The 23,302-nt window shown below is 38.6% G+C and overlaps 1 protein-coding gene across 6 annotated transcripts in view; it reads right to left on the reverse strand.

Annotated features, from left to right (window-relative positions):
- The window catches only part of LAMA2 (laminin subunit alpha 2), a 336,526-nt gene extending 314,445 nt beyond the window's left edge, over nt 1-22,081 (reverse strand). For all 6 annotated transcript variants that reach the window (XM_040697911.2, XM_040697907.2, XM_040697910.2 and 3 more), the window contains exon 1: nt 21,909-22,081. In XM_040697911.2, coding sequence (XP_040553845.1) covers nt 21,909-22,026 — 118 coding nt within the window. In that variant the 5' untranslated portion in view covers nt 22,027-22,081. The remainder of the gene's footprint in view (nt 1-21,908) is intronic.
- Between the last annotated feature and the right edge of the window lie 1,221 nt (nt 22,082-23,302).

Below are 23,302 nucleotides of genomic sequence, written 5' to 3' on the forward strand. Positions count from 1 at the left end.
GGAATATTGGTGGGAAGGTTCAGCCCCTAGTGCTGTACCACCAATAGCCACCTCTGATGTTGTGGGCCAGTGTCATAAAACAAGAGGTATTACTTTTGGTGCAGATGACATTACACTTTAAATGTAGTTAATGTATATAAAGTAACAGAACTTATTTTAATTTTTTGGACCTTTTTTTTTTCCAGCAACCTTGAAGCCTATTCTCAAGTTTCTTTATGAAAATGTAAAGCGTGGCTGCATATTTTTCAATATGCACAGGACTGTGTTTAGCCAATGGATCAAAATCAATAAGCTTATTTGCCATAACCTGAGCTGGCACTGCACTATGCCCTCCCCATGCCCTGGTTTAAACCCCGACGGGATCAACAGTGCACCAAAGTTTGGATGGTGCTGAGGAGCCAAGCCTGGCCTGTCGTAAAAGCAGAGACGGAGCTGCCGCCATGATGGTGTGGGGCAGAGGGTGGCCACAGTGTGACCTGTGCCAGGTACACGTGGCCCAACAGCCAAAGGTTGGGCACACTTGCAATAGTGTATTATCTGCATGAACTGAAACTATACTCCATATTATCCTGCAATTTCTATTGCTGAGAATGAAAACTCTTTCACTTGTTTAGCTATAAAATTATCTAAATACAGCAGTATCTGGTAGGAGCTTTTCGATAACATATAAAGTCAAGAGAATTTTCTTTAAAAGGAAAAGGAAATAACAGTACATATATATTGTTAGATATTCCATAGTGACATCATCACAACAGCTGAATGTGAGAAGACAACTGATACTCTTTTTCACTCTGCAGAAATTAAAGATGTCCTCTGCAAAAACTAGCTATTTTTTAATCAACTGCTACTCAGTCCTGATATGAAGGGAACTATCAAGAGATCATCTGCAATCTAAAGTAATTTTTTTCTTGCATCTTTTTCTAATAGTCTCATTTAAAAAATGACTATTAGACCTTATTAAAACCTGTTCTTCTACCAGAAACAGTCACACTAAAAAGACAGATAATTATTTTCAATGTGATTAAAAACTCACAAAATACAGTGCAGACGCTCATTCCTCCAAGATGGGTTATTATTATTATTACAGATGTCCTCAGGAGCATTTCAATGACAGCAAAACACACAATCAGGTGTTTGGCAGAAACCTGGTAGCATGTATATTTTCCAAATGTATTTACTGAAAAACAGTAACCTTTAAATACAAGGTTCCTATACCCACCTCAGACAAAATCAAGTAGTATTTATTTGAACAGTTCTCTCAAGATGTTCATATCTACATTGTGCTATTCATGACACAACAATTAAGCACTTTTAGCCAAGATTAGTTTGTGCACATTTATTTGCCTTAATGTCTATTCCTACACTTACATTCATAGTTCTATTGCACATTCATAAAGAGATTTAGCACTAGAACAGTTTAATTCATGTAGGAAAAAGTCACTAGGGTCAACTAGTGCATTTTGAGATGTAAGTTCCTGACTGTCCCTTGTACTTTGATCAAATGTCTAGCTAGCCAGATGGTCTGTGTGCAAAACTGCACTGTGCAGAGCTATAAAGAAGACACAAAGGAATACTTCCAACAACTTTAGCTAATCAACTGCCTTTTATAAGGCAGCAGTGTAAAATATTGAAGGCAGGAGCAATAACATCTATATGTTCCCAAGAAAGATAAGCAGGGGAGAACATGCTGCCCGTGTCCAAATTCTCTGAATTAGAGAACAACTCACAACTCCAGACCGCAGCTGGGATGCATAAGACACGTTACTATCAGGGACAAATCCTACTGACACCTAAGTACTTGTATAACTGTAAGCTGTTCTGCCTAAGAAATCATGATCCTTGCCTAAAGACCAACACACTGTCACCAGTTACTTGGTCATTAGGGTGAACAGAATCAACCTTACCCTCATGAAGAAAAAGCAAAGATCCAATATTAAATTTTGCTCTGTATTTAACAAAATTCATTGTCAGCTACAGAGTTTGGCATCTGACATGTCTGGCTTCTGCAAAAACTTCACCATATCCAGTGCAATCAACCTAATACAAAATAAAAATCTAAATAAACTATCAGCAACTTAATTGCTAAAAAAAAGCCAAACAATCCACAATCCTTTAAGAAAACATAACTTATCTATGCAATCTGATAAAAAAATGTAAACACTGTTTTTATTGAGATATTTTTTCCATATAGCAAGTTTGGTCTTAAGTTTTGCTGCTTTGCTTTCTTGTGGAACAGGATGGAGGAGAATATCTTTGCTGCTAGTTCAGTCCTGTGATGTTGATGATTTACCAGGTTTACATAAAAGTGTTATGTATTTACAAACTCCCAAAGGTGCTTCCTTCTCTCAGACAGAAAGAATTACAACATAACTTACAATTTTTCCCAAGAACCCCATAGTCTAATTTAAGCATGAACAATCACAAACTAATTTTTCATGTCTTCACATCACTTAACTGTATATTACATTAAGTGCTGATATTACTTTAATATTCACTGATGCCTTTATTTTCTAACGGTAAAGATGACAGCCACTCTTCACAGTGACAATAAAGGAAAAGTGTCATTCCAAAGCACAGGTTTTCTTTTCAAATCAAGCCTCTGTTGTCTTCTATACATTATTATTGTCAATATGTCACTGTTTCATATATTCTGCTTCTTTAACAGTTTCTGTGAGCAATTAGAGCCTATTGCTCAGTGGGTCATACAGAACATACTGATCAGTGGGACAAGTTTTTAAACTCAGAGATACTGTGAACTGTAAGGCTTCATGTATAAAATTTCCTTATGAAGAAGGAAATGCAATACAAAATTAGGAAATTAGCCCAAAAGAATGGCATAGTTAACATAATAGCCCACTCAAAGTAATTTTGTAAATATACTGTCTTAAAACAAACAAACAAACAGGAAAACAAAGAAAACCAGCATGAGTATGAAACCTTTTCAACTTTTGAGTTGATGTTTTAGGACACTGCCAGAACCTTTTCAGGTCTTCCACACTTCTACCCAACTACAACAAAAAGAAATACACACAATCAAAAAGAAGTACATACAATCTGACTGCCAACAAAGAATTTAAAATGGAGTAAATAAAAGGAGTCTGCTTTACAAAAGCTATTTTTAAAATGAGTTATATGAATTATAAATCATTTCGTTTGGTAAATATTCTGAAAGGCAAGTATAGATAAAGTAGATGTAATAAGATATCTAGACTGAATGTGTTTAATAGGAGTGTTTTAAAAACTAAAACACGAAAGAAATGTTAACAGATATATGGCAGTGAAGTTTGTTGTAGTAAATGCTTGGGGGAAAAGAAGCACTGACAAGAGTATAAAAACAGATCAAGTAACTAGCCCACAGTTTAATTAAGGAGCAAGAAAGCAGAGAACTGAACTCCATGCCCTTAATATATGAAAGTCTGTACAAGGTCCAAAAAAAGTCTTACTGCAGCCTATACCAAACAACAGCCCCCTTAATCAACTTCATTTCTATTTTTTGATCAGTAGAGTTAATTACCTAAGATTTTGTCATACCTACATTTCTGCCAGAAGTGTAAGTCAGAGTCAGAGACTCTTGGTATCTTCTTATGTTTAAGGTGCCTAGGCTCTTAGATTAGCTGAAAAAAATGAAATCAACAATGTCCTTTAAGGCGTACAAATTGTCTACAAGAAGACAGCAAAATCCTGTCATAAAAGCACTTCCCAAAGATTAGGAAGGCATGAAAACCTCTTAGATTTTCTCTTTCCTCTGAGCCTTCCTCTACCAAGAATTGGAGGGGAAATTCCCCTTCCATCAGCCCTAACCACATTTTGAATGGTTTAAAGCCTCAAGGACCACAACCATACACTAAGCCAAGATTGAGCAAGAAGCCATTGGCATATTCTTCTCCACTGATACAATATCTAGGTAGTTCTGAATTAGCTGAATGACCATTAAAATAAATTCAGTAAGATATGGCAGGCAGCTTCCTTAAAAGACAGCAAGGTTGACATTAGCTGCAAACAGATGACTTCTTTAGCTTTTGATGCCAACTTGCAAGTGCAAGAAATTAGCTTCTGTACTGAAGTACTGACTTTCACAGCCCCATTCCATGGATCAATTCCGCTTTCTAGAAAAAGCATACTGGATCTTTCTTTGTCAAAATAGTACATTTGTCCCACTATTTTATACCTCTACAGTATTTCGAAAAATTTCCATATTAGCCTTCATGTATGCTTTGTTGATTTGTGCTTCTGAATAAGTCAATAAAATTTAAGTGCATAGATTTATTTAATTTTATTCAAATTAGAACCATTGTGTTCCTTAATCTTTCAGGTTAAATTTACTTCTTTTCTTCATCCTCTCTTTTCTTCCTACCTACTTTCCTATGACATTTTTTCTGATTGATTGCCAGGAACTACAACAGGCATTTTATCTAGACTGCTCAATCAGTACTGTCTGCTTTTGACAGTTTTCTTACGCTTCATACCCTCTCTTCACTCATAGCTCACACCCAAAGTTGGTAATTGTATAATATTTTTAAAATACAACTGTGATACTTTCTGTCTGAAGTATAAGAAATTCTTCACGTCTAAGAGAAATCATATGAGAACAGTTGACTGAAGATCTCTGTCGTTTGAGAGCTGGCCTGTGGAGCTGTGTAACAAAAGAGACAGGTTCAGCTCATCTGATGCTGTACAAGACAAAGGATAGGATAAGTTCCTTTAACATTCAGTAAGCCAAAGAGGCTAAATACTGAATGACAATAAAAATTCGTGTCTTGAGCTGAACAGTCAGATGGTGATTAGGTCATGCTGACAGGGGAACATAAGGGAACAAGTTCTTCCAGCTTGTGTTCTTTAGACAACCAGAAGGAGTTCTGGTTTCCACCTCAGCAGAGCAGAATCGTTTGTAAGGGCTATTTTAAGTTTCTTTTTTAAGAGAAACACTGTAACATTGTAAGAAAAATGAAAGAAAAAAAAAGCTTTTTACTAACATGCTAGGCATTCTAATAAATATGTTTAGCACCATACTAGGTATCAAATAAGCTTTCCTGTCTCAAAGGTTTATTGACAACAAACAACACATAAATCACAAGATAAAAGCTTTTTTAGAACAGACTGAATGCTGTTATTTTTAAGTAAATTATAAGATCAAAGCAAATGATGGAGGTGGAGATCTACAGTCTTCCATCATGCCTCAAGCCTACTGAGGGATTTTAGACTACTCTACCAGAAGAAACATAATTTATACAGCAGGTATATAAGGGAGAAAAGCTTATGAGCTTAGAACTATTTCAAGTTTCCTCTAGCTGTTTTCCTTCTGCTACCTGACCTCCTTTTAATATGTTTTTAGGAACATAGGAGTTGATTCACTGTATCAAATTCATGTTACATGTAATGTATAAGGTCTGACATAGCAACTGCTAAGTATTCCAGAAGACAAGGAAAACACCACACTGAATCAACAAAGAGTACTTTTCGGGGCTTCTTGTTGCAATATTATTGTTTAATAGTCGAAAAACAAATGTTGAAATCCTTCAATATACAGTTTCTGTCTGCACTCAATACTCCTCTTATTAGCGTTGTTCTCAGTCTCCAAATACTTGTTCAAATTATCTCCAAATTTTGGTGTCAGTATGTGGGTCTATGAGTTTCTCTATATAGTTTTCATGGCTATATATATTCCAGGAAGTTTTTCTATATCACAGTTCATTTTAGATATATTTTTAATCTATCACAATTTTTAACAGACCACAGTGTTTATCCAGTTCCCCTACAGCATACTTTGGCTTGTTCAATTTACATCATAAAATTACAACCTACTTGTACAGATAGCCTCAGAATTAAATCATTATTGATCCTGTGGTTTCAAAACTTCTTATAAATCTGATGTAATAAGAAACTAAAGAAAGCCATTTTTCCAACACGTTCATGTATTGTCCGCTAACAAAATGCAATCTAAGGTATGTTACAGTTCTCAGCTGCACAGTATACTTGCTGACTATTACAGCTTCACATGCCAATTACTTCGGTCTTCTTCCCTGCAGCATAAACCTATAACACTTAATATGGAAACAGGGTTGTATAAAAGGCCTTTCAGCTCCACCCTAAAGCTTTCAGTTCCCAAAAGGAGCCTGAATGCAAATGCACCACTGAAGGATTTTCATGTACCTACCACCATGCCACTTGACAAAAAAAGAAATTTTCAGCCACACGGCAAACAATAAAAGGAGAAGTATTGCAGAACATACGATGCAAGAATCTGCATCTAGTACTGGATTTTACCTTTTCAGGTTTTATAGATTGTAAGAAAATCACTCAACACTTCAGGTTTTTACTATTGTAAAGGCAATTTCCATTTTACAAAACCTGACAAAGAAGAATTACTTCTTTGAGGAACAAGACAAAGTCCAAGACAAGGAAGAGAATCCTAATTGCTAAATGTCTATGCAAGGTATTAAGCAATGTCCTACATGTAAGTGCATGGTGATAAAGTACATGGTGCCTTTTGTCCCAGTGCATTGTATTTTCTGAATGTCTTTCACCTTCCTGAATTGCAACCAGACAATGGAAAGGCATCAGAAAAATTTTCACTCATGCTAATAATAATCTTACGACTGATTAAGCATAACAGTCAATCAAAATACATGACACATACATATACATGGCATAGAGATATATGTGATACTCAGTTTATTTAATTTGTTAACAGTACTAATACACTCAAGTGTTGGAATTACGTTCAACTTTTGTATTAGCTCTGTCATATTCCAAAATATAACTTTTCATTACAAATTGGAAGCCAAACAAAAAACTCAAAAAAATACTAAGCATACATTCATTTCAGTAATATGTGAGTTACTAGTAAGTGACAAAGATCTTTGAAATGCCCATTATAATTTGTAATGCTTACATGACTCTAGATCATGCTAAAAAATTACAAGGGGGTTGAAATGAGATGATCTTTGAGGTCCTTTTAAACCCAGGCCATTCTATGATTCTTTGCAGCATGTCTGAGCTTACCACTAATTAAATAAGGGAGAGAAGGAAAGAGTTACCAGTATTATATTTACTTGCTGACTTTGTCAAATGTGGCTTAACTTCAGTGAACTTCAGCTATAATGTGCAATACATTGAATGACTGCGATTACAGTCATTCCATATTCCTAGAAAGACAGTTTAAGAAACAACACAGGTAGCAGAACATTCTCCCTGAAAAAATCTAGCCATATTAACTTAGATTACTATCTTACTTGTGAAGCCTGAATGTTATTTAATTTAATAGGTATATGACTGCAAAAGCCACAGACAAACAGGTACATATCTTGTTTTTTAATGCTACCAGGAATATGGAGTTGAGTATCTTATATTTAAAAGAGTTTTTCAAAGTACCTTAGACAGACACAAAATATATGAGACATCCAGGATAGCACAGATAGTAATAGCACCCAGAGGGAAAATAATTATACACATTTGCTACTTAAATGCCTGGACAGATCTACAGCATGTACTAAAGTTGTCTTCTGTCCATAATATACCTGTTATTATTATTCACTATCCTTTTAGAAGATTTTTGAAGTTCATGTTCCTGTAGTTTCTACTTCTCCCCCAAATTACACCAATTCATCTTTTTAAAGATATTGCCACCCTCTAAGGCCACTTTCCCAACTTACAAGACGTTTCTCACATTTTTCCTTGTTTTTCTTTAGTAAGGGAAGGTGGCTTTTAGTAAATCACAAATGTCACCTCACAAGTACTTACTGAGGTTTCAAACAATTTCGAATGTTACAAGGTTCAGAGACGCATGTTGTTTTATGTCTTTCATGGAGATAAAGGCATTATTAAGATACTTTCTTTATATCTGAAGGAGGACTTCACACCCAAAAAGCTCACGCATTTTTCCCTAAGTGTACTAGTTTGTCTAATGAATGATCTCATCCATTATAAGCCTCACGTTGCTCATGAGAACAAGAACTTAGATCAAACTGCCTTGGCTTTGGATATGGGAAGCAGCCTCCAGACTTTTAAGGATGTTTATTTAAATGGATGTGGAATAACCAACTGAATCACAATTCAAGATTCCAAAAATTACAGGATTAGTAACACAGACTTTTCAAACTTCTAAATACAGGCTTCTAACCATACTACCAAAAACAAAACTGGAGTCTCGAGAAGATATCTTAAAGACCTCTAACTTTTCCAGGATCAATTAAATATATATATATACACACATATTCATATTTAATATACAAAAAATCTGAGGTATGAGAGTAGAATATAAAGGTGCTTTGAATAAAACTACTATTACACTTAAACGTAGCATTAAAAATATATAACTTCATTTGAACTAAACAATCATATAAGTTGCAATTGCTTATCACTTAAAAGCAAGTCTACACACAATACCAAAAACAAAAATGTTCTTCCTCTTCTGATAAGGAACAGTTAATCACACAACACAGCACAAATACAGATAACAAAGAGCATCCATTTATAACAGAGGTTGATTTTGGACCCAAGATTGTTTTATCTGGCATATCAGCAATACTACAGGAAATCATGCTCAATTTAGAATGCATGATGTTGAAAGATGCACAACATTATCAGACTTCCCATGCTGCATGCTGTTGCTCTGGGTAGCATCTTGAGACTGGTAACAAAATCCAGATGCAAATCTAGGACATTATTTTTTAGCCTTTATTTAAATTTATAACTTCCTCTTTATGTTGTTCAAATACCATGTTTGCAGTAGTTTACTAGCAAAGACAAAAAGATGTATTTTTGTCTGATTTAGAAGGTCGTTGACCTTCTAAATCTTTCATGTATTACTTGTCCTTCTACTGTCTGACTTTACAATAGCAAAGCATTCAACTAATAACAGTAAGTGGATATGTTTCAAAAATCCCATACTGAGCATGTAAGCATTTGTAAAATAAGAGCACTGGAAATGTAGCAGGTTAAGCGTAGTACAGTATCTATTTAAAAAGCATTTACTGCATCCAGCTTCACCCTCTTCTCCACACCACTGAGGATCCCCTAAGTACAAATATCACCTTTCAAAAACATACACTCATCCTGTTGCTGTTTTCTTCATCAACTGATATATATGGGGAGCTAGGCACATGCATTCAGAAAGACTGCAAAAAACATTATATTTGAAATATATGCATCTCTACAGAATATTTCCAATTAGGTGAAAGTACAGCAATGAGTTAACCATAGAATCACCAAGACTGGAAAAAACCTCTAAGACTATCTAGTCCAGCTGCCCACCTACCACCAAAATTTCACCACCAATCCACGTCCTTTAGTACATCTAATGTTTCTTGAACACCTCCAAGGCTGGTGGTTTTTTCCTAATATCCATCCATATAGCATGAATCTCTCCTGGTGCAACTTGAGGCCATTCCCTCAAGTCCTGTCGCTAGTTACACAGAAGAAGAGGCTGACCTCCACCTTGCCACAACCTCCTTTCAGGTCACTGTAGAGATCAATACGGTCTCCCTTGAGCCTCCCCTTCTTCAGACTAAACAATCCCAGCTCCCTCAGCTATTGCTCATAACACTAGTGCTCCAGACTCCTCACCAGTTTTGTTGCCCTTCTCTAGACACGCTCCAGGGCCTTGATGTCTTTCTTGTAGTGAGAGGCCCAAAACTGAACACAATACTTCAGGCGCAGCCTCCCAGTGCTGCATACAGAGGGACAACCACCTCCCTGCTCCTGCTGGCTATGCTATTTCCGATTTAAGCCAGGATGCCACTGGCCTTCTTGGCTACCTAGGCACACCGCTGGCTCACGTTTAGCTGCATATCAACCAACACCTCAAAGTCAATTTCCTCCACACAGTCTTCCAGCCACTCTACCCCAAACCTGTAGTGTTGCTTGAAGTTGTTGTGGCTAAAATGCAGGATGAAGCACTTGGTCTTGTTGAACTTCATTCCATGGGCCTCAGCAGAATGATCCAGCCTGTCCAGATCCCTCCAAAGGGGTTTTCTACCCCCAGGTAGATCAAGACTACCTCTTAGCTTGGTGTTATCTGTAAACTTACTGACAGTGCATTCAATCCCCTCATCCAGGTCATCAGTAAAGATATTTAACAGGACACACCCCCAGTTCTGACCCCCAGGGAACACCACTCATGATCAGTCACCAGCTGGATTTAACTCCATTCACCACCACTCTCTGAGCCTGGTTCTTCAGGCAGTTCTTTACCCATGTATGGTAACTGTTGAGTCTCAGCCTGAACCACTGATTGAGCACCTGGGGAAAGGACCCAGTCAGCTCTGGGAGCACAGGTGAAGGCAATTCAGACGTGTGACCAGAAGGGGTGGAGCCTGGCTGCACCTCTCTTAGACCTCATTTAAGGGCTGACTGCCACTAGGGAAGGATCTTTTCTAGGAGATCTCTCCTTGGTGAAGCTTTCCCCTGCTAACCTAGACTCTTGATACAGGTGAGCAGTCTTCTTCTTTTCCCTTATAGCATCTCTCTATTGTGCCAGATCTTCTGTCATCACACCTTTGTTGTAATGCCTTTCACACTGTGTTGATCTGTCTAATTGCTACAACACAGTAAAGAGCATACCTGTGGGTGCTTAAGTCATGAGCTAGCAGGAAAGAAACTGTGCCTATAGTCTACAATGTTCTTAAAAATACTTCTTAAAGCAAAGTATGACAGAATAACTAAAATCTCCTCTCCTGTTTCTCCTTAGAGTCAGTCAATCTATGCTGCCATAGCTAGACCATATCTAGCAGCCCATCTGTCTGCTTTGAACTACGTGGTCTGGTATCTCAGGCATATTCACAGTCTGAAATTAAAACTAAAGACTTACTCAAAATTGTTCCTGGAGATAATTAATTCAATTTAGTATTTTAATGCAGCTTAGTAATAAGTAGTAGTGCTAAACAGTAAGTAAGTTGCATCTTTGCCAAGTAGTGTATATTGTGATGAAATAGAAGTCCTCCACTGTATGTTACGGCACACTAGGGACAAAACTTTTCTAAAAACTACAAGAAATAATATAAAGAATTATATGCCTGTTTGAAATTACCATTGGTCAAGTGCTTCATAAAATACGCATACACTCATAAGTGGATGGGTAGGAGTAATTAATGTTCATGAAATAGATGTATGGGATTCTGAAAATGCCATCTGATGACATGCCAATTGATGCTTTGATCTTTACAGATTCAGAACAGCTGTTTCTTCCACCCAGAAGATACAGTGAAGAGATTTCAGCTTGGACACAGAAATTTAATTACTAAGTTTAGGATGGATCTGTCCTTTTAAAAAAACTTCCTCTTTCATGCCATATCAATAATAAGTTTACCTTAAAAGTTAGCAATGTTTGTTCACTGTTATGTACTGCTATGAAGTTGAAATAACTGATACAAGTATAGAAACGAAGTCTCATTTAAGCATAAAAGAACACTTACTAAATGCCCACTATTGCAACTCAGTCAGTAGTTTTCAACTATAGCTCATGCTGAAGGCTTAGCTATTCATTCTGACAGCTCTGGGACCCTCTTGTTCTTAGAGTCAGCAGAAATAAACTGCTTATGCTTACATATGTTCAGAACAACATTAAGATTGAGCAAACTTATTTCCTGGATTGTATGCTCCCCTTTTAAAGACCGGGAATTAAATTCTTGCCTCAAAGAAGTCAATAAGACTTTCTGCTGTAATTTAAAACAAACCTAGTTTTCTCACTAAAATTAATGCACATCACATTATATCAGGTAGTTTAAATATCTGATTAAAAATAACAGCCTTAAATAAAAACCAGGTAATCAGAAAATTATTTCCTTTGACTCTGCAGATCTAGTCTAGCAAGGAATACGTAAGTTCTGTTTCACTTCTAGAAAATAATTGTACAGGCACTGTCATACTCTAGGCAGATGCCACATTTTTTTAAGCTGAATTCAATGAATAAAGGTCTGCTGTACTAGAATATGACTTTTTAACACGAAATTTAATAATTACTAAAATTTGTGAAACATTGAGCTGAGTAATTTCATCTCATTCTAGGTCTTACTGTTGACTCAGTTTGAATTTTTTTTACAGAAGTACTTGATCAGTTAACAGATTAATTTATCAACATATTTTCAATTAATTGGAAATACTTATGCTCATACCATGTGGCAAAAATCTTCTCTATTTCCTAGAAACAGTTCTACTTATGGGGCAAGAAGAGCCTAGAAAAATGCCCTTCACAATCCATAACCGAAGTCCTGCACCTAAGCAGTGTAAATGGTTCTCCAATCACATTTGATGCTGGAGGTATGCCAAGTGCTCATAGGCATGTATTACTTATGCCCCTCAGCCTCTGTTACACACAATAGATAGTCTGTGCAACAATTACTGGGGGGGAAAAAGCTTCAATGTTTTTGTAACAGGAATACATAAAGACAGAGACTAGTAATAACTGATAGAGGGCTAATAGTTTAAGTTCATATTTTGCATGTTACAGTAAGGGTTGTTTTTGCATGGTTTTCACCAACAAGCTAGGCCAACAACTGTTGTTAATACTGTTTCAGACTTTCTTTTTGTAACTTAAAGTAGAATTTTCTGTGCAATGATTCATGTTCCTAGACACAAGACTTAGGAAAATATTTACAACTAAAATGAAGGAAAAGAAAGACTATTGGAATTTCTTACAGGACAAATGCACAAATGGTTCATAGAACAGAAGTAGAAGAGCAAGAAGAGCCTCTACATTAGAGGTATAATAGATCGGTTTTGAAGTGGATTGCCCCCAAATTTTCCTATCCTCCACAGAGATTCTCATGAAAAGTATACAGATCGCACACAAACAATCTTCTATAGAACTGGGATTCCTGAGTACTATAGCATCTAACAGATAAAGAGGAACACTTATTTCATACTGGATCTTTAATAGCTGAGCTATAAGAAATTGGCTGCATTCTCTTTACCTGAATATTGCTTTTTCTCCTGTTAGTAGAAGAAAACAGGTTCTGTAGATAATGACTAGTATTATAACTATTACAAATAAGCTTCCAGTATATAATATATACTCTTCAGCTCCATCACTTCAAGATTGATTATATGTCAGGCCAGCCTACACCTTGTCAAAACTTTTTGAAAACTGACCTTCAATTTTCTTCCAGCATTAACAATATGCTAACTTTAGTCTAAGCTCAAAAAATAAAAATAAAAATTACCATAATGCTCAATAAAATGGTTTATATATCCCTGTATCCTCTCTGCTGGTTAGGTTTTCACTGTCCAAGGAAAGGCAGGAACAGGTGTATAAAGCAATACTTTTCTGCCATATGTGTGGTCCATCTTCAAGAAGTCAGTCAGGGTATGCTTGATACTTCATCAGAAGTAGTATCTTAACTTTTGTATTTTATGAAACAGTACTGACTGGTAGCCAACTGGTTGGAAAGCAGCTCTGCAGAGAAGGTCCTGGTGGACAAAGTGAACATAAACCAGCCATGTGCCCTCACAGCAAAGGATTTCAAGAATTCTAGCCAACATTAGAAAGAGAGTTGCCAGAAGCATGAGGTAGGTGATCTCTGCTCAGCAGTGGTAAATGCACACAATTGCTGTGCGCAAACATACAAAGGCTGAGTATAAGGAATGGACATCTTGAAGACAGGCCAGCAAAGGGCCATGAAGATAACTGGAGCTTGGAGCATTTGTTCTACAAGTTGACAGTGAGAAAACTGGAACTGCTTAGCCTTGAGAAATGTCCTTCTGATTCTAATCAGTAGTGTTGTTTTCTCACAAACATCTTGCCTTCCAAATCATAAGGACACAAAACTCAAGAGGGGCTAAGATATAAGTGAAAGGAGCGGTAACATTTCAGAATGAGAGCCTTTTTTCCATTTCAGTCCTCTCATGTTTCTCAGCAAGTACCACTGTGTAGTATCATCTCAACTTCCTGATCATTCAGCAAGCACTGGGAAGTTTCAAGCTGTCCTGCTACACACCCACCTCTAATTCCTTTTCCATTTTTGATCCCTCAATCACCACTCACTTTCCTCAACTTTATTGAGGAAATAAATATATCCTCTGTTATTCTCCAGTTTCACTTGGTTTCTTTATGATTTTCTTTTCTCCTAGCTCTTTCTTCAACTCCCTCCAAAATAGGGTTCTGATATTCAATTAGGAGAAATCATACAGACTGCTGAGACACTGTGGTCATTCCCTATATGTTACCTGGCATCCCACAAAGGAAGTGAGTGAGGGGTTTCTAAGTGCTCCCTTATTGGCATCCCTTTACAGACCTTCTGTCCATGAATTTGTCTAATTCCTTCTTGAAACCGTTGGCGTTCTCTATCAGTATACTCTTCTATGGCAGTAAATTCCAGAAGTTAATGATCCTGTAAAATGCATTTTACCCTTTAATCATTTTTTAAGCCAACCTCCACACAGTTTGCATCACTGCTTCTAAGTTCTGCACTTGGTGGATAGTAGTTCAATGCTCACCTTTACTTTTGCCTTTGCGATTGTACAAGCCTCAGTAAAGTCAGTGAATGGTTTGAGCTGCAAAGTACCTTTAAAGATGATCTAGTTACAACTCCCTTACCATGGGCACAGACATCTTCCACTAGAGCAGGCGTGTACAGCCTACAGCCTGGCACAGTTCACACTGTGGCCACTCCCTGCCCTGCATCACTATGGCAGCAGCTCTGACTCTGCCCCATCAAGTGGCCTGACTTGGCCCCTCAGCACCAACCAAACACCAGAGCACTATCAGCCTATTTTCAGTTCACATAAATATATTACCTGCACTCTTTCAAGATGGAAGGCATAGAATTGCAATTAAAAAAAAAAAAAAAATCATCTTGTCTCTTTACCAGACTTTTACAAGATCTCCTTTATAGAGAAAAAATGGCACCGACTGACATTCATCTACACTTGCTGAATGTTTGTAGAGACCAAACGTTGGATGTGAGAACAATGAGTTGGTGGGCGGTGTGTTTTACCAGTGACAATGACTGTGACAACAGTGATCACCCTCACTGGTACAGATTTTTACAAGCACAGCATGCAGGCTTTTGTTCATCACTGGCAAAAATGCATAGGTAATTGTGATGATTATGTGGAGAGAGAGCATTTTGTAGCTAAAGATTTCCTCAATCAAGCAGTGTTATTGTGCTCTTTGTATCTGCTGTAATTTCCATGGAAAGAAATAGGAGGCATTACTTTTGGAGTGACCAAGGTATCTGCATCCAAAGAGAATTCCTCTTCACTCACTGCAGCCCAGGCAATCAAAAAAGTTGGACATCCATGCACTAGAGGTTGCTCCAAGTCCCTTCCCTTGAACAGAGAAGTGGCATTCACAGCTTTCCCAGGCAACCTGTTCTCTCCCTTCCCTGATATTTCCTCTCCAAACCCAAGGATCCTGATTTTTTGAGTCTCTCTTTCTAAGTTCACTGCTCCAAGAACTTAGTCATGTTAATCATCCTTCTCAGTAACTTCCAAAACTCCATTGTATCACACTTGAGATACAGAGATCAGAGCTACACACAGCACAGAAGATATGGGAGCACCCAAAGTTTTCACTAATTGAAAAATGACGTCCACCATCTTGTTCTCAGCATCCTCCTTCACGATGTCCACTGCTCTTCTGTGTGTATATATATACTATACAGTTTTGCTTCTGCCACACATAGAGCCAGCAACTCAGCAAAATCCAAGATTAATTTCCTGAGTTGCTACTGACAGTTCTGATTTCAGCAGCATGCAAGCCCTAATCAGATTATTGATTACCTAGAGGCACAAGCTTATACTGAAGTTTATCTGGAGGTATCTGCTAACTTGCCTCCACATACTTTCTTAGGGATCAGTAAACCCTTACATGGAAGTGCTGGTGCTCTTGCCTTACACCACCTCTGAACTACTGAAGTTTTAAAAAGGACTCTTAGGACAAATAAGTATTTTAAGCAGAAGCAAAGTACTATATAATCAGCCACACGTGCGTTAGTAACATGAAGAACAAATATATTAGAACACAGCTGCATTCACTGATCCCTTTAGCTACTGTCATCTAAGAAGGACAGCAAGAAGAGAAATAAGGAGAGTAACAATACTGACCAAAAGATAAGTCATATGTTCCATGAATAAGCAAATAACTCATAACTACTTCAGTTCCAATTCATTCTTCTAAGATACTCTATTTTTCCCAAGTGACTCAAGCTCTTGATTATTACTATTGCCATTTTCGTCAATTTCCTCTACCACGAAAGTTTTCAACAATTAAACTGAGCTTCAAAGTCCCTTTTAAACAACTCCTGCCAAGGCAGCAAGCAGCCTCAGTGCATTTTCCCCTCTAGTTAACATGCTATAAAGCCACTACATGTGTTTAACTTTTAATTTTGCTGGCAAATGACCACCTTGTTTTCTGTGTAAAAGCTGCAGCTGGGGGGGAAACTGGAGCTGCATGCATAATCAGAGATTATAGGGTATGCATGTAAAAGCTTCCCAGCAAATCTGATTTTAGAAAATATTTGCCATATTTACTATATAACCATAACAAAAGTGATGGGGGAAGAAGCTGATCCAACTTACACAGACCCTAAGCCCATACACAACCTTAGTACAATGGAATTAAGTTAGAAAGCTGTGCCCAGCTGGAGAAGGACACTATAGTCAAGAATGTACATACTACAGATATATTTTTCAACTAAATGGGCAGGAGATGGGGGATGTCCTTCCATGGTAAAGAATACCTTTTTGTGCGAGGTCCAATTCTTTTTTGAGAAGGAATGTTTAACAAAAATCTTTGCCCACTTACACTGGTATCAAGAGCCGATGAGGCTATGCCCTCCATATGGGGATTCTTTTATTCATTGTTAGTGTACTTTTGACACTCTACAATCATCTTTTTGTTGTCACTACAAGAAATGCACAAAAAATTCATACAACTAAACCAGATGTGCAACTGAGTCACACTCAAATCACTGCTTCCGGAACTTGCTCATATACACATGTTAAATTTGTTATTTGAAAACACCAGAAATAGAAAAGTCCTGTATTTTTAATATGTTACTTTGCATTCTTAAGCAAGCATGGATTTCTTGTTTCATAGGGCTCTCTGGCTTCAGAAAATTCCAGACTATTCATATTCCCTAATGCTGTAGCCAGGTTTAGAAAATGCACAAAACAGTTATCACTGCAACCTAAGTACACAAGTCAATTTGAAAATAACGTGTCCTATTTATCTCTATGGAAACTACAACAGATACAGAGAGCACTGTAACACTGCTTGACTGAGTAAATTCTTAGCTACAAAACACTCTCTCTCCACATAATCATCACTATTACCTATGCATTTTTGCCAAGCACAAACAAGAGCCTGCATACTGTGCTTCTACAAATCTGTACCAGTGGAGGTGATCCACTGTTATCACTGCTGAATTGCACTACCCACCTCACTGTGCTCACATCCACTGTTTGGTCTCTACAGACACGCAGTAACTGTAGATGAAAGTCAGTGGGTGCCATTTTTTTTTTCTGCATGGAAGAATTTAATTACATGCCTTTGCTTCATACCCACTTCCACATCAGACACCATTCTATCAGACTGCCCCTCTGCTGCCAATATCCACCTCTGACATCATGAGCCAACATAACAAAATAGGAGGCATTGTGTTCAGAGTAGCCCTCATATTTTATCATACATACTTAGAAGCACAGTAATTTGTATAAATAATGCCATTCAATTCATTTTTTCTCTCAGCCTAGAAGTACAATACCAAATGTACAAGAGTTGTTCTTCACTCTCAGTGCACGATACACTCCAAGGAAGTTAGTATAGATGCATTTCCCTATAATAGAACTATCCATATGTTTCTGTAGAACAGAATTACAGTCTGTTGAGCATCCAGAATGAACAGAGGAATCATACAGTTGTGTTCAGCATCTTCCAGCAGAACACAGAGACTGCACAAGTGAAAATTGCATCTAAAACTCTAGGGGTATATCTGAGGAGGTTGTATATGTGTAGAAAAGCAAAATAAATCCTTATTCAACTCTCACTGGAAGTATGCAGAAAACCAGTACCTCTGATTTATTTTTCTTGCACCTTTCAGTTCCCAACTGCCTACCCACAACTTCACTCCACTTTCCTATAGCAGCAGGAAAAAATACATTATGATTAAAACTGTTCTCAAAACTACTCTTCTGATAAAAAAATATCCTTTCTGACTTCAAACAATACCCTACTCATCAGATAAGTGAATTACAAGATATATCCATTTGCTATAAAAACTGATAGGTATAAAAATAAGTTTAAAAACAAATATTTTGTTCACTTCTGGTAACCTTTTTTAATTGCTCTTTAAATCCATTATGACAGAAGATGAAGCACATGGGGGTTGGTGACTGAAGAAGGAGTTGTAATGGTATTTGGATAATCCACTCTGTAGGAATGTTCATCATTCTTCCCGAGGTTTCACAAGAGCTCCCTGGCATAATACTTCTACAGCTGCTTTAGTGTTTAATGTTATTACAAGGTCTGATTCAAAGATAATGTCTGCTTGAGGAATCTGGCAGGGAGAACAGTCTAAGGCAAATCCGTGTGATGCTATGGAACAACTAATAGAGACTGAACCTCTGAAAAAGTTGAGGGCAGTAACTTTTGGTTTTTGTTCAACAATCCTGAGAGACCTTCATTATCCCTCAGGACAAAATTCACAATAATTTAAGTTACTTTGTCTGGAGATCCAATCATTTCCTAGCCGAAATAAATCCTAAAAATGAAAAAGAAGTAAGGTCTAATCTCTAACCATGGTACAGAAGCAGTCCAAAACTCATTATCAGTTTCTTCATTATCTCTCTTATCTATACTTTTGGATTAAGAAGAATATCAAAACTGAGTTTAAGCTGAAACTATGAGATGCCAGCAATTACAGGAGCCAGTATAAGACAGTAACACGTATCAGTCATCAACATCAGCAGGAGCCCGCTCAGGAACAAACTTCATTGGCAAGCATCAAGGAAATCTCTTTCCTCTTTCAAAGATATGAATGGAGTCAGTATAAATTTTAGCAAACAACTTAGTCTGTATTTGACATCTGAAAGCATGATGTTGGCTGTGCTATTGTTAATATAGCCTGTAGTGTAAGAGCTCTCAGATACTAAGGACACTGCTTTCATTCAGAAGGAAAAGTATTCACTAGGTTATGGGCTTATTGACTAGTATAAAAATAGGGAAAGAACAGGAAATAATCAGGTAAACAGACTGATTTATATTTGCCTGTCTTCGTGTCCTATTGCCATTCCTGACCTACAAATAAATGAGTTTGGACCTCGGCACAGACAAGCAAAAAATCCTTACACGGGGGATTCATTGCTGCCTTTTATTCCAAAATGTGGTAATCCCAAAAACTGTCAGTCCAAGTAGTTGGATAAGAAATCAGAACATATGTGGGTGGATTCCTTCCTCCAGCCTGAACTAATTAAAAGTGATTGCTTGCTGTATAATTTTAAAGGGGATTTATGAAGCAGGTTAAAGATTCACCATTCTGATTTTAGTATTCCAAGTTTAGTAAGAAAGACTCCTAATAAATAAATAAATAATTTGTAAGATGAAAAATGAATACCAAAGATTTTTATATTAAAATACATCTTACATTTTTACTTGTACAAGAATGCATGACTTTCTCTAAGCAACAAGATCCACTTCTCCCAGTTTTGCTGTGATTTATTCAAGTCAAAGCGTGTACACAAAACACAGATTTACGGCTCTAGTCAGACTGGACAATTCTACCTATTTCCAACACCTTATCCAGAATTGTCAATGTTGTGTTTTCCTTTCTCACATTTTAAACCTAAAACTCATCTAAATACTCTGCTTTCACTTTCTCAAGCAATTATTAAATTAGATGGAATCAGGATGCACAAAAACTTAAAAGTAAAATGTTACAAATAACCACAACATATTTTTACCTGCAAAGCTACTTAGTAGCATATAGAATGAATGAATGTAAAAGGGCATAGATATAACATACTATATTGCAGTTTTAAACTAAATCCTGAAAACTCACTTTAATAACCTACGTCCATAGACAAACTAAAAAAATATTGACCAACCAGTCACTGTGACATTCTGCTAATTTTATGTTATTATTCTATATTATTGATGTTCACCCCTCATTTCCCTTTGACTTCATGAGCACCCAATCTACATCACCTGTTAAGAGTCAACTTACACTTGGGATTTTTGTGATGTGAAGGAACACCTGCACTTCCTGAGTTATCTCCGTTGCTCTCAGCAGCTGACACCACAGATCAGGTTACAGCACAGTATATCAGTTTCTTGTCCCCATCCCTAATATCGGTTATTCCTTTCTAAACTGTTACTACTTTGTCTCTCACCCATCTCATGGAAAAGAGCACGCACCAGGGGTTAACTTTTAAAAGTAACGTTATATAGTGCTTCAGTAAGATTGCCTGAGCCATAAGTTAGGTGTATCTTTAAGAAATCCTGTTAGAGGATGTGCATGTCTTTCTGGGTCCCATACTACTTTTTGATGAGAAATTCTACATGAATACTTAGTGTTCATATGAGGAGTAGAACACGTGTAGCAGAAACAAAAACTTAAAATTAACTCCAGGTTTCTGACCACAATAAATCTTCTACTGACTTAAAAACGGAAGAAAAAAAAAGAAAAACAACCCACAGAATTACAGATTGTTCTCATGTTTGAGGTGCAAAATGTTCTTGAACTGTTCTGTTCTAAGAAACAACATGGGAATTCATTGCGATGTCTCAAATTCTGTTTTTCAAAGCATTGCAGCTCTGTTACATAATCTTCTCCACAGACATCTGACTGGTGCTAACAATTAGAGTAACACCATCCAGCGTTACAGGTATTGCCAAATAACTGTAGCTGGAAAAACAAGAGTTGTTAAGTCTAAAGGTATAAATCAAGGGTCTTGTAATACTTCTGTACATTGTGTATCTCCTCCAGGACTTGTTGAAGTCACGCTTTTCAAACTTCTTGCACTGCAAAGGAATTTAGTACCTTTTTGCCTGAGCAATGTAGTGAGTTCTATACAGTGCTAGCACCGCCTAGCAGCTGTGACAGATCTCGGAGAGGAATTCAGAAGACAGTAAACGTCTTTAAAATTTGGCAGGCCAGCGCTTGAACTCATCTGTGATTATGTCCCATCATCACATTATTAACATGAAATTAGATGTGCTAGAGTTCCTCTCTGAATCACCAGAACTCCGTTATAAGAGTGCAGCAACAGCGCAGCATATGAAAGCCCAGGACACCCACTTTCTCACTTAAGACGATCGCATCCCTTCACTGCAAACGTTTGGGAAAAAAATGAAAAAAGCCAAATCAGTATTTTTCAGTCTTCCATGTTTGCCATTAACTCATCGACGAACCACATTCTGGGAGGGATTTTATCCCTGGGTTATTCTAGCACCTACAGATATACTTGATCAACGGTCATTCATCCTCATGCAGTAAGAATAGTATTACACATCTTGAGACATTCCCCCCCCCCCCCCCCGAAATAACAGTGCATCGTATTTTTAAAGTTCAATACACCCTAAACTGACCAAAAATTCCTAATGTCAAGTGTTCAGCCTACAGCACAGCATCACATACTTCTCGAAGCCAAATGCTATTCCCATGACTCTTTTTTATTGCACCCGTCGTCTATCCTTACTGAACTGCTTTTAGCAGGACTGAAAACGTAAAGAACATCAAGGCAGGCACCAGAAGGGGCACTGAGAGCTGAAGATGGTTTTTAAGGCTCTCCTATAAGCTCCCCTCGGCCTGACCACGTCCCAGCAAGCAGTGCCCGCCGGTCCCCCACACTGGGGGCTACCCGTCCCTCTCCCCGTTGCCACGGCCGCCCCCCACCCCGCGGCCCCCGAGCGAGGCACGGACTGCTGTCACTTCGGGGCTCCCGCTCTCGTCACTCTCCCCGCTCCCCGGTACCTCTTTGCGACGGTGGCGGCTGTGGCTGCTGACCCCGGCTGCAGAGCGCAGCAAGGAGCAGGAGGAACGGCAAACTTGCCCGTGCCATCGCTCCCGGGCGGCCGAGCCGCCGGCCCATCCCGCCAGACGAGTGAGCTGTCGGAGAGAGGCGAGAGGACCCCGGTGCCCCGGACAAGGAGCAGGACACACCCCTGCCCCTTCCACCCCGCCCGCCGCTCTCCGCCCCGCCGCCACGGGACGGCTCCGCGCGAAGCGAGAGGGACCGCCGGGCCCCGGGGGGAGCTGCGCGTTGAGGGGCTGCCGGGGGCCGCGCGCCGTGGGAGGCACGTGCCGTAACTGTGGCCGCTTGTGACCGGCTCTCACAGCCCGCCCGGCCTCCTGGGAACATCAGGTTATCTAAAAGGTAGAAAAACACCAGCTTTCTCGGAAGGCATTTTGAAAATGGAAGAAAGTACACCACAAGACTGTGAGCCTGCGTGTAAGCTTATTGGAGAAGGAGTTAATGGATGGCATTTGCTAGAAAAGCGAAGCTCGGCTGAGCGATGCCGTGTCTGCGGGAGGTGCAAAGCCAAGCTGCACAGGCCTGCTTCTGACTGCACGGCCACCCTGCATCCCCGCAGTCCTTCAGCACAGTGCTTCCAGCTGAGCTTTCCGTGTATTTCGCACTGAGATTTGATAATTGTCCGTGTTTCCCCGTATAAGTACTGCAGTATGTGTGCACACAAACACATCCTTACTTGCTGAAGTCAACGTTAAGCAACATTTACAGGGACATCTGGTGTCCAGAAAAACACATTTGAATTTCCTTCATTGCCTATTTCAGTCCTCAAACCTCAGCCTTTTCTGCTGGTGTATTTCTCTCGTTAGACCAAACCCAAATTCATGGGGACACCGCATGTTGTGTACAACACAGCATTGCATCCAGCAACACAGCCTGTTTATTCCTTCCCCTTTTATCTGTGCTGAGTAGACTTGTTCTCTCTCTTCACTGCAGCCGCTCAGTTCTGTGGTTTCACCCCAGATGGCCTCAGTTCTGGTGCCTGTCAGAGGGCACCCACTGCTTCTGCGGCCATCTGGAAGCCACTGCTCCTACTCTCCCAGGAGAGTGCAACAACAATGATGCTCTTATGTGGCTCAGCCATTTGTCACAAGCAAATGGAAAATACTGAGTTCCCCTTGCCAAGAGATGATGTAGTGGCCTTCTGCGCTTCTTACAGAGAAACGCAAATTCAAGATTCATCTTGATGGTTTTCTTCTCAAGAGCTATTTGCTTTGTTCTGGAAGCATACAGTCAGATATGAGAGACAGAAAGGGAGCTGTTTTTTATGGCACTTTCCACAGTTTTCTCCATGTCTCTGTTTAGTTCATCTAATGTTTCCATATCAGTAACAACT

This window comes from Gallus gallus, chromosome 3 (assembly GCF_016699485.2).
Source record: "Gallus gallus isolate bGalGal1 chromosome 3, bGalGal1.mat.broiler.GRCg7b, whole genome shotgun sequence".
Lineage (NCBI taxonomy): Eukaryota > Metazoa > Chordata > Aves > Galliformes > Phasianidae > Gallus > Gallus gallus.